This window comes from Carya illinoinensis, chromosome 4 (assembly GCF_018687715.1).
Source record: "Carya illinoinensis cultivar Pawnee chromosome 4, C.illinoinensisPawnee_v1, whole genome shotgun sequence".
Classification (NCBI taxonomy): Eukaryota; Viridiplantae; Streptophyta; class Magnoliopsida; order Fagales; family Juglandaceae; genus Carya; species Carya illinoinensis.
Window position 1 is genome coordinate 14,826,222 of NC_056755.1, and position 20,026 is coordinate 14,846,247.

Below are 20,026 nucleotides of genomic sequence, written 5' to 3' on the forward strand. Positions count from 1 at the left end.
TGATAAAATTATAATAATGAGTTCTAAATCTAAGCAGATCCTTGATCCGGGGGGTGGTGACAGTGATCAACTTTAATGAGATGGATTGCCAATTTTGGTCAAAATTAAATTATGGCTGATACTGTGTAGGCTCGAGGTCAAAAATACTAAAATTGTAGCCGTTACTCTCTTTTTTTTTTTTTTTGTTTTTTTTTTTTTTTAAATACTAGCTGACGAGCCGTTACGTTGGATCCCGTTCAAATTCCGGTAGCTAAAATCCAAGCGGGCCCATCCATTTACGAACCCAAACCTGAAGCGATAGTCGGTGACATTGCCGCCAGTTCACCTTCCCTCATCGATCTCCCTGTTACAGAGATAACAAGGCTCGTGCCCATGTCCTAATCCTTCCACGAAACTTCCCTCACCGGACAACCAACAACCGCACAAAGAGTGACTCTTTTGTTCCCTACGGTACCCAGTACCATATCGTAGTGCCTCTCTGAAAGAAACAAACGGCACTACGTACGCTTCTTGCTGCTCTCATTCGGCTCTGTTTTCCGAGGAATCTTTTTCGCTTCAAGGACCACTTCTCATTGATAGTAAACGCTGCGTTTCTGCTCTGTTTTCTGAGGAATCTTGTGAACTTTCTGCCTGAGGGAATGAAGAACGTGGAATTCCAGCATTGAACCTGAAAACGTTGTGTTTGCAGCTCTGGTACTTGACTTTCCTCCTTTTCTGAGCAGAGATCGTAGAGATAGAGAGGTAAGACTATGAAAAATTTTGTGCTTTCTGTTGGATCCAATGGCTGATTGGCTGCTGAGAAAATAGAGGAAAGTTAGGACATGATGTTTTTTTTTTTTTTTTTTTTTTTTTTTTAAGGTTTCTCAATTTCAAACTCCAACGACCGGTGGTAAAAGTGTCGTCTGTTTGGCTGCTAAGAAAATGAACTTTTGGTTTTCACTTGTTCTGTATTTGTAAGTGTATATATCTATCTATATCCATACTTCTTTTTTCTCTCTATTATTCTTAACCTTTCAAGAACTGACTAGTTGAATCCCTTGGCTAAGAAAAAGAGGGGAACTATAAGAAAAAAAATATATATATATATATTTATATATATATTCATCGGCTCAACCCGGACGAATCAAATACCTTTCCTCATCATCTACAGGAAAAAAAAATGCCTTCTTTCTTCACTGTTATTGCTTAATCAAATAACCAACAATCGAACTTTATGAAACGCTCAATTTGGCTGCTGAAAGGTGGAACAATTTTTGAATGTTAAGATTTATGATTGTTATTCCAGTGGAATTTTTATTTTATGATTTATTTCTTTGTTGCATTTTCTCGGCACCCAAACAGACGTGTAAGTTCCAGTCTTGTGACTAGTTTCCAGGCTTTCTGCGCACACAAAAACACACATGTATGTATGTATATGTATGCGCGCGAGCGTATTCTTACATATTTATCGTAATGTATTCTCGTTTTCTTTATCTATTATTTAATTCCTACAGGTTGATCTGCATACCCTATATGTTGTTAAAGGTGATAGACCGTTCTAAATAAATCACCGAAAGCGAAAGTAGTTGTTGTTCAAAGTCAAACCATACTTTTTGGCTGCAATTAAGACTTGAATTTATTTTTAAACTCTTCCATGGAGATCCACTCTACTTCACCAAAAATATGCTGTGTGCAAAATGGTGCCCTGTGGGTTTTCTTGAGCTTGAGATTACCTTATTATTTATTTATTTATTTTTTTTTCAGAAATTAAATTATCATTGTGTTTTTGAGGAGCTCATATGGCTACACTCAAAGATATAGAAGTTGCAGCAGCTATCAATATCCTCACTGCATTTGCTTTCTTTGTGGCATTTGCCATACTCCGTCTTCAACCCGTCAATGATAGGGTCTACTTTCCAAAATGGTATCTGAAGGGTTTAAGGAGCAGTCCACTGAACAGTGGTGCATTAGTAGGCAAGTTCGTCAACTTGGACTTCAGGTCATATGTCAGGTTTTTGAACTGGATGCCTGCTGCATTGAAAATGCCAGAACCTGAGCTAATTGACCATGCAGGGTTGGATTCTGCTGTTTACTTGAGGATCTACTTAGTAGGGTACTCTCTTAAAGATCATTTCTCGATCAATAGCTTGCATGGCCTGCTATGTTGGAATTTGAGTGTCCTTTCTATAGTCTAATAGTCATTCTACGTTTTAACTGAATATCTCTCTTTGCTTCAGACTTTTGTTTGTTATTGTGTTCTCTAGGACTGATTCTACCATTTCTGCTGTCAAAGTGCAGGCTAAAAATTTTTGTTCCTATTACATTCCTGGCTTTTGCAATCATGGTACCTGTTAATTGGACCAATGGCACCTTGGAGCACTCGAATTTAACTTATAGTGACATAGATAAGCTTTCTATTTCAAATATCCCAATTGGATCTGATAGGTATGCAGAATTTTCCATCGCTATCCTGATCAAATATTGTACATAAACTTTTGTTCAAAGTAGCTGTCCTATCCTACAATTTTCACTTATTAGTAATGAATCTTCTCCTCTTGATGTTTTGCATTAGAAATTGTAACGTTATTGAAATGTATCTCAATTCAAAGTTATATGACCTTTTTTCGCAAGTCCATATGAAATTTGAATGATGTGACTGGGTCAGTAAGTTTGATACATATATTTACTGTCCTTCTCAGAATGTAACATATAAATCCACTATCATCTGACCATTAGGTCGGTCGTCGATTTTTTTTTCTCATTCTAATGACTGCCTCTTTTTTGGGTAAAGACTATAAAAGATACTAGATATTCTACTACTCGTATTTTCTCAACAACATTTAATATAAATGGGAAACTAGTGTACTGGGTTATAGAGTGGACAATGAAGCATGCATACATTTGGCCTACTCTGCAATAACATTCCACTCTCCCGTGAAACCTTTCAATTAATGGTCAAAGTTATTTGTTGCAGATTTTGGACTCATTTGGTAATGGCTTATGCTTTTAGCTTCTGGGCATGCTATGTTTTGAAAAAGGAGTATGCAATAGTTGCATTGATGAGGTTACATTTTCTCGCATCAGAACAACGGCGCCCCGATCAGTTTACAGTAAGCTCAAACATATTGTATCATCAAATTGTGTGATATGGGTTGTCAGGCCAACCTCTTCTAGCACGATATTTAAGTAATGTCATCTGAATGGGTGAGGTAGGGCTGGTCTGGGGGGTATTGGCCAAGAAAATGTAATTTTTGTTAGCAGTGATCCCTTTACAATTTTTTTTTTTTTTTTGGTTAGAAATGATCCCTTTACATAGTCGTAGGTAAATATGAAAAGGGTATAAATGGATACACACTCTCAAGTATTTTACCCTTTCCATATTCTATCTTATGTACACAGAATTCAATCACTTTGAGCAGTCTCGAGGGACAGATTAAGGGAACAATCGAAGTAGTCAGATGTTGGATGTCTATAATTTTTTTTTGTAAGTTAAAATGTTTGCGTTGACCCTTATATGGCACCCATGCGGCTCGAGGACGTGAATCCATGGTTGAGGAATAAGACATTGTTGATTTGCTGTTGTAAACTAATGAAGAGCATGAATATCAAGGATAAGGGTAGAGGGGTGAAGATTGAAGAAGATTCAAGTGGTGCAATCCTCTGGTTAAGATTTGAGGGCTTAATTTGTGAAGGGATCAAAAAACATGTTATCATAGAAGGGCAGTTCACTAGGCTGAAAATATAAGTTCCAGCCAGTTGGCAATTAGGCCAGATGGCACGTTGTCATCAATTGTAATTTCTATCATACTTAAACGAGTAAAGTAGATGGTAGGGTTATACTGCTACAGTTATTTGAAGTTGGGGGTGTCAATTGAACAAAATGAGTGTCCAATGGCGACTTCGCATGAGGAGATAGTTTCAGGCAATAAAATGTAATTCACCGGTGATGAATTCTCTCTATGACTGATATACAAATATTGTATGTCTATGCAGCCATGAATAGGGTGAAATGTAATGAGCTAGAACTCATCTATATGGCACGTTTACAGTGGTAACCATTAGTATCATTTGAGTTGAAATGCTTCCAAACCTTATGGCTACGTTGCTTCTTGTTGAATTTTAATTTTTTTTTCCACGCAGGTACTAGTAAGAAATGTACCACCAGATCCTGATGAGTCAGTTGACGAGCTTGTGGAACACTTTTTTCTGGTCAACCATGAACACTATCTCACCCATCAGGTTTGATGCTGCAATATTTCTGCATACAAGCGGATACAATGAACGAACAAACTCTCATGGAATACATGAATACATTTGCTCACACACACGGATACATGCATATGAACTAGAAAAAAATTGAGAAGATCTGCATATCTTCGTAGATGCATATGCCCATATAGAGAGAAACATACATCCCTGCGTTTGATAATGAAGGTACAAACATAGTTTGAAGTGTTGTTAGAGTCTACATGCATATATAATTCTAATGAATGGTGATTTTGTTGCCTGCACATGTTCACAATTCCAATTTTTAGGAACTTGGTTTGCATCTTCATCTCAAGGATAGTAGTGGGGTCGGTGTGATATGCGTATAGAGTGGGGGGTTATAGTCATTACTATGGTTTGATATACATCATTCTATCCGATACTCCTAACAAAGAAAACTGACTGGTAATGGTCGATGTTGCTGAGATCCTCTATATTTTTAGACCCTCTCAATTCATTGTAGTGCTTCTGAGTTTGCCAAGTTTAGAGTTCACCTTCACAATTTTGTTTTTGAGCCATTTGAGGTATTAGCTCAAGCATATAGATGGTAGGCACATTTTTTTGGCTTGGCTGCTTTCTTTTCCTGATAAGTAATAAAAATATCACCCGTGCTGCACAGAAGGCACAATCCATGTTACACAGGATTTAAGAGAGACATTCATCTAGGCAGAGGAAAAGATACAAGAAACTCATGAACATTCAAACGCCTGAAAGTCAAAGAAGGTTCTTTTGGCTTCTTTATACACATATCCATTAAACAATCTGTAACAGAATGAAGGAAAAGGACGAGAGTGCTCAGAGAGCATGAGGCATGGAATTCTGGAAAGGTGCTCTGTTATTCTATTGTATACTGTGCACGATACAAGCAGGTACTTATACACATATTGCCTAACAAACTAACTGACTTACATACTAAAAAAAAGAAGGCATCTTAATATGGAAATATGTACAACTAATAATGAAAAGAATATTCAACATAATAAAGGAGAAGTGTAGCGTAGCTGGTCATCCTTCTTCAGACCTTAGTATTTCTTCTAAACGGCATGTAGCTGCTATAGGTGGATGACGACCTACAGCTTCATTATGTAATAGCCCCCCGCAAGATGGAGAATAGAGATTCACTATTCCCATCTTGGATAAATTACTTTGTAGAAGATAAGATGGCAACGCCTTTGTAAAGATGTCAGCTAGCTGGTATTGGGATGCAATATGAGCTGTGGTGACAGCTCCTTCTTGAATTTTATCCCTTATTAGGTGACAATCCAACTCAATATACTTAGTCCGTTCATGGAAGACCGGATTGGCAGCTATGTGTAGAGTGGCTTGGTTGTCACAATAAAGTACTGCAGCTTGTGGATGTGGAATTCTAAGATCATAAAGTAAGTAGCGCAACCAAGTAAGTTTGGAACAAGTGGCTGCCATGGAACGGTACTCGGCTTCAGTTGATGAACAAGATACTACAGTTTGCTTTTTTGTTTTCCAAGAAACAAGGGAATCACCAAGAAGAAGGATACAATATCCGGTAGTAGATCGACGAGTATCAGGGCATGAAGCCCAATCCGAGTCACAATAGGCTTTGAGCTGAAGTTGAGAGGTAGATGGCAGCAAAATACCTTGTCCCGGGGCAGCTTTGATATATCTCAGCACTTTGTGAACAATGACAGAGTGTTCAGTCCTTGGATTGTCCATAAATTGACTAAGGAGTTGCACAACATAGCATAAATTAGGCCGAGTGAGGGTGAGATACAATAAGCGACCAATGAGCCTTCTATAAGAGCTGGGATCTGAAATGGGGTCGCCAGAATCCTTGCTCAACTTAAAATTCTGGTCAATGGGCAGCTTGGTGGGTTTGCTGCCAAGGGTTCCTGAGTCAGCCAAAATATCCAATGCATATTTGCTTTGGCATATGTGAATTCCTTTAGAAGATCGGGCAACTTCCAAGCCAAGAAAATAGCATAAAGGGCCAAGATCCTTGATGTTAAATTGACTATTAAGGAAAGACTTGAGAGCTGTGATGGTTGTGGAACAATTTCCAGCCACAATAATATCATCTACATAGACTAATAAGGCAGTAAATGCAGTACCATCAAGCTTGGTAAACAGGCTATAGTCAGCTCTAGATTGCTGAAAACCAAAAGCAATAAGAGATGAGGAGAATTTTGAGTACCATTGTCTTGAGGCTTGCTTAAGGCCATAAAAGCTCTTAAGTAACTTGCATACTTGTTGAGGTCCTCCTTTGTTGTATCCCGGGGGTTTACGCATGTAAATTTCCTCTGCTAAATCACCATGGAGAAAAACGTCGTTAACATCAAATTGATGAAGAAACCATCCTTGAATGGCTGCCACCGAGAGCAAAACCCGAACTGTCACAAGTTTAGCTACCGGAGAAAAAGTCTCCATGTAATCTATACCCTCTTGTTGTGTAAAACCTTTGGCAACAAGTCTTGCCTTTAATCTCTCAACTGACCTATCAGATTTAAACTTAGTTTTGTATACATACTTGCAGTCAATGGCATCTTTTCCAAGAGGTAAATCAGTGATAATCCAAGTTCGGTTCTGTTCTAAAGCTTCCAGCTTAATATTCATGGCCTGACACCAGCCAGGGTGTTCCACAGCTTGCTTGTAGGTTTGAAGTTCAAACACAGTGGAAATGGAAGTGGAAAAAGCACTAAAGGTAGGTGAAAATTTATGGTAAGAAAGAAATCTTGATAGTGAACAGGGATTACCATTAGGAAGTGCAGAAACCTTGGATAACGATTGACCTGCAGCTGAAAATGAGGCCTGGTCACAATGGAAGTCTTGCAAGTACTGGGGAGCTCTTCTTGATCTAGTCGACCTGCGAGGTGGTGGAGTATTGGATGGGCTTGGGAGTGGTGGAGATGGAGGAGAATTGATGGGAGATGTAGGAGAGGATGTAGTGGGAAGAGGTGGTGATATGACTTCTAGGAGGACAGTGGGATTGGAGGGTGGATTTGGAGTGGGAAAATCAATATTATTAGGTAAAGGTTGGGAGAAAACAAAGTTGGGATTAGAGGATGTGGTAGAAGGAGGAATGGGCAAGGATTGAAAAGGGAATATTGACTCATGGAAAATAACATCCCGAGAGATGAAAATAGTTTTGGAGTCAATGTCAAGGAGTTTGTACCCTTTGGTACCAAAGGGGTAACCAAGAAAAATGCACATGCGACCTCGGGGATCAATTTTTTTCTACCATGGGAAAGGGTAGAAGCAAAACAAAGGGAACCAAAAACTTTGAGGTGAGAATAAGTGGGTGGAATGTGGAATAAAAGTTCAAAAGGAGTTTTGTTCTTGAGAAGAGGACTGGGGTTCTATTTATTAAGTAGGTTGCTGTCAACACACAATCATTCCAATATGCAAGTGAGAGACCAGCTTGGAGTTTTAAAGCACGAGCCACATTAAGTATGTGTTGGTGCTTTCTCTCAACAATTCCATTTTGTTGAGGAGTGACAACACAAGTGGTGTGATGCACAATTCCTTTGGAATTAAAAAAATCTGTCATAAGGAATTCTTTCCCATTGTCAGTTCTCAATATTTTGATTTTCAGTTCAAATTGGGTCTCAACAAGATTAGAGAAAGCTTCAATTGTTTTTCTTATTTCTGATTTACTTTTGAGAAGGTACAACCATGTACTTCTAGTGAAATCATCCACTAAAGTAAGGAAAAATTTAGAACCATCATAAGCAAGAGTCGAACATGGTCCCCATAGATCGCAATGCACTATTCCAAAGGGTTTTGAGGTTTTGTGTATGCTGTGAGAAAATGGAAGTCGATGTAACTTGGCCAATGGACAAATGCAACAAGACTTTTCATTAGAGATAATATTCTGTTTTACAATTGGATCCAAAATTAAATACAAAACAGGAAATGAAAGATGACCTAGGCGACAATGCCATAGGTTAGTGACACTAACAGGACTCAATACAGATGCAGAAATTGAAGATTTGGCAAGGGAAAAATGTGATAGAGTGGTAGCTAGAGTGGAAGGAGAGACTGTAGTTCTAAGCAGGTGGTAGAGACCATTCCTCACTTCACCCTTCCCAATCGTTATCCAAGATAAAAGGTTCTGAATGAAACAAAAATCAGAGAAGAAAATTAGGCAACATGTGAGTGTAGCAGTTAATTTCTTGGCTGAAAGAAGATTAAATTGAAAAGAAGGGACACATAAAACATCCGTGAGAAAAATTGAGGGTGTGAGTTGGACACATCCAATGTGAGTGACAGGGACTTCAATCCCATTTGGTAGTTTGACAGAATAAGAAACTTGTGCAGTGATTTTTGTGAAGGATGAGGTGCAGCAGACCATATGGTCTGTTGCACCAGTGTCTATGATCCAAGGAGTGTCTCGGGTGTGCAATAATTTGTGTGTGGATGTGGATAAACAAAAAGAAATATCAGAAAGGTTAGAAGTCAAAGCTGAATGAATGTTGGACTGAATTTGATTAGCTGATGGCTGAGCAGCAATGGGAGACTCCCTCGGCTGAAGTAGGGCCATTAATTGTTGATACTGGGATTTAGTTAAACCAACTCAATCATCACTGAGATCCTCAAGGTCAAAAATAGGACTTGGAGTAGTCTGAGTGGCAAACACAGCAGCGTTTGGGGTTTTATTGTAAAATTTGTGGCCTGGTGGGTATCCATTCAACTTGTAACATTTCTCCATTGTATGTCCAGATAAATGACAGTGAGAACACATAGGGGGCTCAGCATTACCAGCTTTGAAACAATTCTCAAAAGAATGTCCAGTTATTTTACAGTGTGTGCAGTACACCCGCTCCTTCTTTTGGTTTGGTTTGGATTGAAGTGTTGGTTTAGGGTTAAAATGGGAGGGTCTTTTGACGGCAAAAGCCATGGATTCAGGAGAAGGGTTTGAAGGTGGAAGTAGTAAGTGTTGGCGTTCCTGCTGATGGATAAGGGAAAAAACTTTTGTAATGGGAGGCAATGGATCCAAGAGCATGATCTGATCCCGAACAGGGGAATAGGTGTCGTTCAATCCCATGAGGAATTGAAAAACACAATCTCGTTGGTATCGATCAATAAATGATTTCAGGGAGTCACAAGTGCAAATAGGAAGTCGATCATAAATGGACAGTTCATTCCAAAGGGTCTTAAGTTTACCATAATAAATACTCACAGAGTCATTCTCTTGGAGGAGTCGAGCGCGGGTCTGCTTGAGCTGGTAGATGCGAGACCCATTTTGATGAGAAAATATGTCTAGAAGATCGAGCCATATGTCTCGGGCAACATCAATGAACACCATGCTGGACTTGATGGTTGGGCTAATGGAGTTTTGTAGCCACGAAACGACCATGTCGTTGCAACGTTCCCAGATTTCAAGAAGAGGGTCTTCTAGTGTGGTGGGTCGAGGGATAGCACCGGTGATAAATCCAAATTTGTTTTTCGCACGAAGAGAACGCCGCATAGCACACTACCAAGTTGCATAGTTATCTGTGGTAAGTAAATCAGTGACTAAAACCACTGCAGGGTTGTCGCCATTGTCCAATCGAAACGGGTTGCTTGGGTCTGTTAGATTCAGGTATTTTGTCGAATGGTTGGTGGGGTTATGGGTTGAATGGACAGAATGGTTTGCGGAATGGTTTGAAGACGAATCAGCTGAGCTTTCCAGGGGATCTTCCATGAGTGGGTGCTCTCAGGCTGCTGATACCATGTAACAGAATGAAGGAAAAGGACGAGAGTGCTCAGAGAGCATGAGGCATGGAATTCTGGAAAGGTGCTCTGTTATTCTATTGTATACTGTGCACGATACAAGCAGATACTTATACACATATTGCCTAACAAACTAACCGACTTACATACTAAAAAACAGAAGGCATCTTAATATGGAAATATGTACAATAATAATGAAAAGAATATTCAACATAATAAAGGAAAAGTATAGCGTAGCTGGTCATCCTTCTTCAGACTTTAGTATTTCTTCTAAACGGCATATAGCTGCTATAGGTGGATGACAACCTGCAGCTTCATTATGTAATACAATCAGAGATTTCTTTTAGGTCACATATGATTATTTTGGTTTGTTTAAAAACCAGTTGCTATTTGGAGTTTATATTTATTTTCTGTAATTAGTTTCTTACCTAGCTATCCATATGCAGGTTGTTTACAATGCAAATAGACTTTCTAATCTAGTAGAAGAAAAGAAAAGGTTACAAAACTGGCTTGACTACTATCAACTTAAATATTCCAGAAATCAATCTAAGAGGCCTTCTTCAAGGGTATTGCACTACTCCAAATTTGTTTTGTTCTTCCTAATTCTTATATCTTTTGGACTAGGTTTTTTTATACTTAACTAAAATATTATATTATTTTCACTTTGGCAACGAATGTTTTCTGCGCAGACTGGTTTTCTAGGTCTATGTGGAGATAGGGTGGACTCAATTGATTTTTATACATCTAAGATTGAAGACTTCTCAGAAGAGGTTAGTAGCATTTATTGAGCATCTTGACTTTTTTTATTTGACTTCATAGAATGCGTATCCTGTCTGTCTCCCGAGTATGTACAATTACACAAGCTAGTTAGGATAATGTCTTGTTTATACCAGTGCTTCACACGGATTTCATGAAGTTATGACTCGATAAATAATGGTGAATTGTTAGTAAATATTTACGAATAGTTGCAAAGTAGTCTAAACTTTCCAAACACACAGTTGGGATTGAGAAACTATCTCATCTCATCTTATAATTACAATTTTTTCAAATTCTCACATAAAATATAATATACAGTTTAACTTTTTCAAATTTTAAAAAAATAATAATTTTAAAAAACAATATTTTAATAATATTTTATTCAATTTTTAACTTTCATCTAAAATCATCTCATCTTATCTCACTATCCAAACAACCTGTATCTTAATTAAGTTTCCAGTTAATCAAGTGATTTAATATCTTACATATAAATTTTTTGTATTTGATAATTAATTTTTTATAAGTGTTATATTTAGAAAAATTATACTCATCATCTTTATACCACACATCACATATAATTTTTTATTTTTTTATTTTTTCTCTTACCAAATATATATGGTATATGAATGATAAGTAGACAAACTTATTCATACATCTCACATTTGGTAAGAGAAAAAGAAAATATAATGTGTGATATATGAGGATGATACATAGCAAAGTTCTTATATATGATGAAAAGTTGCATATGCAAAATGTTGTATTTTCTAGATTTTTTTGTATAAACTATTAGAAAATTATGTACGAGTTCAAGTTTTTGCTCGCCCAATCTAGTCTATTTATTGGATAATGTACGATAAATTACATCTAAAACTTTGAAGATTATTATATGTTAGTTGGAATTAATGTTGAACATCTTATTCCCATACGCATATTCAGAATAATTAGTTAAGTCAATTAATATACAACCACAATTAGTTACTCGACCTTTGCTTTTGAAAACAAAACTACATGTCTACTTGGGGAAATGCAATTTTGCATAGCATTAGTTTGAAAAAGATCATCTGCCAATAATAATATTTCTCATTGCAACTTTGATTGGGTCAAATACAAAATATTTTTCATTTTTGTACATTTGGTTGTGTTGTGTGTATGTTCTGACTGCACTCCTAACGCACTAAGATTAGTCCTCAACATAGACTTAGGTTTGTTTGGACACTTAAAATATCTCAAAATATCTGTGAATGGTAGAGATAGTTTGAGATAGATATTTTATTGGGTTTTGGAAAATGAGAGGAAAAAAGTTGAATAAAAATATTATAAAGTTCAAAAATTATTTGAATATTATTTTTTAATATTATTTTTGTTTTGAAATTTGAAAAAGATGAATTATTATTTGTGTTTCGTTTAGTAATTTGGGAAAGTTGTATGATTAAATGAAAAAGTTGAATATTTGAAATTGAAAACACATATCTGAAATGGTAGTTTTGTGTTTGAGCGATGTTAAGGAATGACATATATGAGAATATCTGAGAATATCTAAGAATACATGAGAATACTTGTGTTTCCAAACAAAGTCTAATGGGAGAATACTTTAGAATTTATGTTAGTTTTGATTCTTAGCCATTAGATACATTGAGCCTAAAACTGGAGATACTTTTAAGGCATGCTTTGAAAATTGTCATTTAGATGAAACAATCTTCCCACCATTAGGAGAGAAAAGTTGCCAGAAACACGAAAAGAAATAACATTGAATACTTTGACGCTATCCTATCTTGATACGCGTACTAATTCAATGTGATCAAAATGTTCAAATAATCATTCATTTGCAATCTATTTCAAATCAATTTACATAAGCCTTTAGTGACAATAAGAAAATATTGAGTCTTACATTCTGGTTGCTAATACTCCAACAAAGATCAATATTATTGTAAGACAATCAAATAATACAATAGCTAATGAGTCTAAAACACATCTAAAGCATGAAAAACATATTGGTGCAAAGGAATTATCACATTATAAAAGAAAGTAGTGCTCCAGAAGAGTCATACCCACAAAATAGACAACAAAGAACAATGTATCCATCTAAGTTCGCTATATAAAATTCTCTCATTATAGAATCTCTTAAAGCAGAATCTCCTGATCATGTACTTAAAATAACGAGTCTCGATACATTATGTAAGCATGAGAGAATTAATTGATAGAAAAATTGTTTTTATTGACAATATATTTTTATTTAAAATTGCTCTTGATATCATTAGAAGTGATGATAAAATTGATAAAAAAAAAAAAAAAAAAAACCATTGAAGAAATTCGATCAAAAAATAATTGGCCAAAGCATTATAGAATCTACAAATGACTCAGAAATGCTATAAAATGTTCTAGAATCTCCTGAAGCAGAATCTCCTGATGAGGAATAGGTATCTAAAAATAACAAGTCTCAATACATTATGTAAGCATGGGATGATTAATCGATAGAAACAAATTTTTTTTTGACGATATATTTTTATTTAAAGTTGCTCACCAAAAGTGATGATAAAATTGATTTAAAAAAAAAAATACCATCAAAGAAATTCGATCTAGAAATGATAGGTCAAAATGGAAAGAAAAAATTCAAGTAGAATCAATGTCACTAGCACAACATAAAGTATTTGGACCTATATTCTAAACATCTAAGAGTATGATGCATATAAATAGGTATTAGTATCTAAAAATAAAAATGGGATTGTGATATATAAAGTACGACGTATTGAACAAGATTTTTTGTAGAAACCTTGTTTTAATTATGGAGAAATATATTCCCTTCTAATAGATGCAACTATAAAGTTACAAAGATTTTATATGGGTTATAGCACTGCCATTGGCTTAGCCAAAATGCCACTTGAGTAGTCTACCAAGTAGTTGTGATTTTATTTTATTATAAAAAAAAAAGTCAGATGTTTTTCCCTAGTGAATATCTTAAAAATAATGATTTAAAAAAAATTTAATTTGTCCATATGTTTTTATCAAAAAGTTGAATTTTGGAATTATTATTGTTGTGGTACACGTTAATAATTCAAAAGTTGTTGCTGAAGTATTCATTAGTGATTTAATTATTGGGACTCCATAAATTCTTGGTTGTGAAGTATCATATCTTAGTATAATTAGTGATTTAATTTATCTTGCAAATTGCACACAAACTGATCTTGCATTTTTGGTCAACTTATTAGCAATACACAATTCTTCACCAATTCAAAGGCAATGGAACAATTGACGTAAGAATGTTTTATCCGAAAGGATTGAATCTGCAATTACTTGGTTATGTCGAGTTAGGTTACCTTTTCCATCTGCATGAAGGAATATCACAAATAAGATACCTATTAGTTGTTGCTTCTTCATAGAGATTTGTCAAACAAACATTAGTTACTACTTATTACAACCACTCAGAGATTACTACAATTCCTGAAGAAAACAAGGAATGATTAACATTAGTAATTTAACGTATTCAAGAAAAGTATAGTTTATCCACAATCAAAGATAGCCCGAAAATACTATATGAGTAATGTTGCTTGCATCATGCAAATCAATAGAGGCTATCAAAGGTGATAGAACCATTAGTTTCAAAAGAGCGATGATATTAATGTCAAGCAAATATGATCAAGTAATAATTTGATAGATTTATTCACTAAAACATTACCAACTGTAACTTTTTAAGAAGTTAATACATAACATTAGAATGTGTCAACTTAAGGAGTTTTTCATTATAAACATTAGAAGCTCTACTTGCTTTTGAGTGCATGAAAATGATCACAAGGATTGTAGTATTTTTCCTTTCCTAAAGGTTTTTTTACTAGCTTTTTATTTGTTAGGTTTTAATGAGACAATTCTAAAGCATTTCAATATACACAAGAATTTATACTATTTTTCCTTTGCCATTGGTGTTTTCCATTAGATTTTTCCTTAACATTTTAACAAGGCATATTCACTGTATATGATCATCTACGAGAGTGTTGTAAATGCAGTACGTGAACTTGGTAGATGACTATTTAGATTCCACCCCTTAGAATTTTAGCCATTTTATGTATTAACTCTTGGAATTCCTAAATTTATCAATGTAACTCATTAATTATGTATCACCAATTTCATATTCTTTACCCTCCGGTGCCTATAAAAGGATGTCTTGATAATCATTTGTAATATATAATAAATTCAAAGTGAATGATATTGAGCTCCTAAAGAGCTAATTTTATGTATTGCAATATTTGAATTCTCTTGCTATTTTGCTTTAATTTTACAACACAAACTTACTTTTGAGACATTTTTTTATAGCCTTTTTTTGAATTTGTTTGTTATTATACATTAATTTTAAAAAAGTAATATTACGTACAGTTATGGAGTGAACAGGTATTATACAATTATTTTGAATAAACATAAAATTTACTATTAAAATATTAATTTTTTATATAAATTTTATATTTATTTACTTTTGTTAAAATGATCGCGTCACTTGCAGATTTAGGATTGCAAAAATCCTTTCTCATTTTAAAAATTTGTACTTTACTTTAATCAAGCGCCTTCCGACATGTGCTTTGCGCGTATGTTCTATAGACGGTGTTTGCGCTTAAGCGCGCCTAGCGCTTTTAACAACACTGAGTCCAACAGTCAAACCAGTTTTGTAGTGGGCCAGTCCAGTTTATTTATAAGAAAAGCTTATGTCAGTCGATTCTACACGGCAGTAGAACTGTCTTCTATTATCCTGTGATGAGTTGAATGTTTAATATGATTTTAATCCTTAAAAACCATACTCGAGGATAGTTTCTCTGTTCAAAGGTGTTCCCTTTGCACTCAATGACATGATTGCAAATGATCCTGTGTATTGATTTGAAAGTGTATGCTTAATACTATTTCTATTTTTTTTAATTAATAACTGTCAGATAGCCACAGAGAGGGATAAGATTATCAACAATCCTAAATCAATCATGCCAGCAGCATTTGTCTCTTTTAAAACTCGATGGGCTGCAGCTGTTTGTGCACAAACTCAACAGTCCAGGAATCCAACTACATGGTTAACTGAGTGGGCTCCGGAGCCACGCGATGTATATTGGGCCAACTTGGCAATTCCATATGTTTCACTCTCAATTAGGAGGCTTATTGTTGCTGTTGCATTCTTCTTCCTTACCTTCTTTTTCATGATCCCTATTGCATTCGTACAGTCGCTTGCAAACATTGAGGGTATTGAGAAAGCACTCCCTTTCCTAAAGCCCATAATTGAAATGTGAGTGTCTTCCATTTTTTCCTTTTTCTTTTTTGCGTTATTGGTTTACTCTTAGGAAATTGAAATATATAGAAGGTGGAAGGTGATTTTAGGATCGGTACTTCATATATTTCCTCTTCTTCAATGGTATCGTGTCTCTTACATTTAGCATACATGGAAAAAAATAAGAGAAGAATTTGCAGGAGAAAATAAAAGAGTATGAACGGTGAGATTAGCAGAAATTCTGTTGACATATAAGTGAGAAGTCATGTTTCACAGTTACATAGATGCTGTACTTCGTTTATATATGTGTTTTGGCTTGGCTTATGGTTGAAAAAGCAAATGTCGTGTGTAGGATGTTCTTCTTATTGGAAATTGTAAGTTTTTAGTCTGTGTTAGATTAAGACTGAAGCCAGTATTTAGAAAGCTTTGATGCTTCCAAAGTTTTCACATTCTCAAAAGTTCGTTGTTCTTGCTCAATAACACGCGTATGGCATAATCAACAAATTTCTAGACATTCAGGTTACTTCATCCAGACTATTCCTTGAAAATCTCTCAATTAATAAGTTGTAGCTCTGAAAACTGGATGCCATTATATTATAGAACTCTATACACTGACATCCTTTTTATTTTCTTGCAGAAAAGTCATAAAGTCATTTATCCAAGGTTTCCTTCCAGGAATTGCTTTGAAGATTTTCCTCATTTTTCTGCCAACAATATTGATGCTAATGTCAAAATTTGAAGGATTTATTAGCATATCCTCTCTAGAGAGGAGATCTGCAACTAGATACTATATTTTCCAATTTATTAATGTCTTTCTTGGGAGCATAATTACTGGAACTGCATTTCAACAACTAGATAATTTCATCCACCAGTCAGCAAATGAGTATGTCCCTATTTATTTACTGTATATTCTCAATCAGTATTTGTTTTGATCTGATTACCGTTACTAACAATCTCTCTTATTGCACTTGACAACTGTTGCTTATAACTAAGCCATCTTAATTAATGGATTTTCATCCTTCCAGCTGGAAGTAGCATTACAGTTGCAATGCTCAGATGAATTAACATAATACATTTGTGTTCATTGTAGATCATTTGGAGTCTGTTATTTCCATTTTATGTTTCCATTGTATATAATTTTCACACAACATCTTGACTATTGACTGGTAGCAATTTTGCCCCACCTCCTCATCCATCTTCATTTTCACGCCCAACTGTAATGCTACTGCCTTTCATGTTTGTGTTTATTTCCTTTACTTCCAGCACCACTAGGTTTATAGTAATTGTAGCACCATTAGTTCTGCCAATGGCCTCTGGGCCAATTGACATCTACCCTGAGGACCATGGGACTGTAAGCTGGAGGGTTTGAATACCCCTCCCCACCCCCACCACCACCACCCCCTCCCCACCCTTCTACCGGGTCTCTAATGCCCTCTAAATTGGCTCAAAGAAAAAAAGTATCATTAGTTATATTAGTGTCAGTTTGCTTTCTTGTTCAATGGCTTGTGCCATGCATATAGAGTGGTAGAGATGACCATCATGTATTTTTGTAGAATAATTTCTCCTCCAGCATTTTCCAGCAAGGGTTTCCTCAGTTTTCCTTTTTAAAGTTATCTGGTTAATCTACAACAAACTACAAAATTCTTCAATCGACTGCCATAGGATGATCTATAGCACATATGTTGGGTCTTGTATATATGAACTTTATGTAATGTTCATTGCTGCTTTCTTATTTGAGAGTTTATAATAAGACAGTTGTTGGTTAATTGCAGAATCCCAAGGACAGTTGGTGTTTCCATTCCAATGAAGGCAACTTTCTTCATAACCTATATAATGGTTGATGGGTGGGCTGGTATTGCTGGAGAAATTCTAAGGTTGAAACCGTTAATAATTTATCACTTGAAAAACTTTTTCTTGGTGAAGACTGAAAAGGATAGGGAAGAGGCGATGGATCCTGGAACCCTTGGTTTCAACACAGGAGAACCTCAAATACAACTGTATTTCTTGCTTGGACTTGTTTATGCGGTGGTGACTCCTGTTTTGCTTCCTTTTATCATAGTATTCTTTGGCCTGGCATATGTTGTGTATCGTCATCAGGTAAAAGAATTGTCTTTGTGTAACAGTAGAGTAATGTGCTTTTTTCAGTTTAAGAAGCTCTAATATGTTAGAAATGTAAGGGCAGCAATAACATATTTGTGATCTGATGAGCAAGGAAGAATCATTTTAAGCAAGTTGATCTACATATGATGCTTCACTAAAGATTCAATTTGAAGCATTTTTAGTACTTAAGGGAAATTGGTATCTCTCTTGTATACAAGCTGTGTACATGGGATTTACCCATATCATTATTCATCAATAGAGTTCTTCATTACTTATTAAAAAAAGTAATTAAGGGAAATTTGTAGCCTCACTTCATACAAAGGCTCGATGAAGAGGAATTGTTCATCTTCTTTGTCAACTTGGGATCTCTTATGAGATCTATTTGAAATTAATTAAGTGTAATTCTGCTAAAAGATGTACTTATACATCATTTATTTGATGGTCGAGTATTATATCTTTTTCATGAATTGAAAATATCATGCACTAGTAGTAGATTATCACCAATGAGGTCCATGCACTGCTTTTCAGTTTGGATCTTGGTGTTAAGAGTTAAGACATGCTTTCCGTAGAAGGGGTATAGTCTAATGTCTTTTGAAGATATCTAATTCATGTTGAGTGGTCTTTCTTTGGCATGGTGTTCAAATAGATCCCCTGCTCAGTTTGTTTTCCATCTTGGGATGATTTTATGTGTGTAAAGAATTGATAATTGAATTTTGTGAGCGTTGGTTTTTAAGAAAAGTTTTCTCTTGGATGCTGGATTCATCCTCCAGAGTAGAAAAACACTTTTTCTCAATATTATTGGTTCTGGTCTCATGTACTCTGTTATTAAATGAGAAATTATATACATCAGAAATTGTTGCAAATATTAGCTTTTTGTGATTCAAATTTACTTGCTCTTTTTATATTTGAAGGGGATTGTGATATCATCATACATTTGAATATACTGGTAGTTTACAAAAAATATGATCCTATCTGAATAATAAAGATGGTATTATGGATTTTCTTGGCATATAGTATTTTCTGCACTGACAAGTGTATGCTTTTATTTAAGAAAAGTTCATCAGTATTTTGACAGGTTCGATTGGTGAATGTTGATCTGATAAAACTCTTTAATGATATCTGCAGATTATAAATGTATACAATCAGGAGTACGAGAGCGGTGCAGCATTCTGGCCTGATGTCCATGGACGCATAATAGTTGCTCTAATTGTGTCACAGCTGCTACTGATGGGATTATTAAGTACAAAGCAAGCTGCTCAGTCAACTCCCTTGCTCATTGCACTCCCAGTGTTGACAGTATGGTTTCATCGATTCTGCAAAGGCCGTTATGAACCTGCTTTTGTTAGATATCCATTGCAGGTTTGTAGATGTTCTTTTTCTTTTTATTGGTTGCAGTACTGTTTTCTGAGTAACTTCAAGTTTCCTGTTTTTCGGTGTGTTTTTTTTTCAGGAAGCAATGATGAAAGATACATTGGAACGTACAAGGGAGCCAAACCTGAACTTAAAAGGCTTCTTTCAAAATGCATACATGCACCCAGTTTTCAAGGGAGGAGATGATAGCGATAGTGATACAGCATCAGGAGACGGGGATCAAGAGCCTGAACTCGTCCCAACAAAGCGCAACTCTCAAAGGAATACACCATTGCCCACCAAACATAGTGGTTCGGTATCGTCACTGCCTGAAGCTGTTCAGGAGCATGCACAGCTCTTATAGTGTGAATGTTTTGTTGAGGTTAATAGTAAACAATTTTAGTTGATTCTAGCAAAGAAAACAAATAATGAAAAAGGGAAACGGATCTCTTACTTAAGAATTGGGTTATTTTCTTTCTGGACAAACATTGCTTCTTAAAAACCTTACCAAAATTTTCAGAGATAGGTGTTGGCATTATGTCATTATTTATTGGTATTGCTGATTGGTAGATGGACGAGAGGTGATGATTTGTGGCGGACTTTGTCATGTACCTCGAACTCATCCATAGCAATTCAATTGACGCTGTTCGTTTCACT

General features: G+C 35.6%; 1 protein-coding gene across 1 annotated transcript; it reads left to right on the forward strand.

Moving 5' to 3' along the window:
- Nucleotides 1–240: 240 nt before the first annotated feature.
- LOC122307912 (CSC1-like protein At3g21620) lies at nucleotides 241–19,890 on the forward strand. Its single transcript, XM_043121039.1, has 12 exons — nucleotides 241–741; nucleotides 1,744–2,092; nucleotides 2,278–2,424; nucleotides 2,954–3,089; nucleotides 4,120–4,218; nucleotides 10,377–10,496; nucleotides 10,620–10,700; nucleotides 15,597–15,937; nucleotides 16,557–16,802; nucleotides 17,692–18,016; nucleotides 19,145–19,378; nucleotides 19,470–19,890. The coding sequence occupies exons 2-12, from the start codon at nucleotides 1,779–1,781 to the stop codon at nucleotides 19,731–19,733; spliced, it is 2,307 nt and encodes a 768-aa protein (XP_042976973.1). The 5' UTR covers nucleotides 241–741; nucleotides 1,744–1,778; the 3' UTR covers nucleotides 19,734–19,890.
- The last annotated feature ends 136 nt before the right edge of the window (nucleotides 19,891–20,026 follow it).

Coding starts and splice junctions, on each gene's coding strand:
- LOC122307912 (XM_043121039.1), top strand. CDS start 1,779: ATGGCTACACTCAAAGATATAGAAGTTGCAGCAGCTATCAATATCCTC. Junction 10,497..10,619: donor CTAAGAGGCCTTCTTCAAGG/GTATTGCACTAC, acceptor TTTTCTGCGCAG/ACTGGTTTTCTAGGTCTATG. Junction 18,017..19,144: donor ATGTTGTGTATCGTCATCAG/GTAAAAGAATTG, acceptor TGATATCTGCAG/ATTATAAATGTATACAATCA.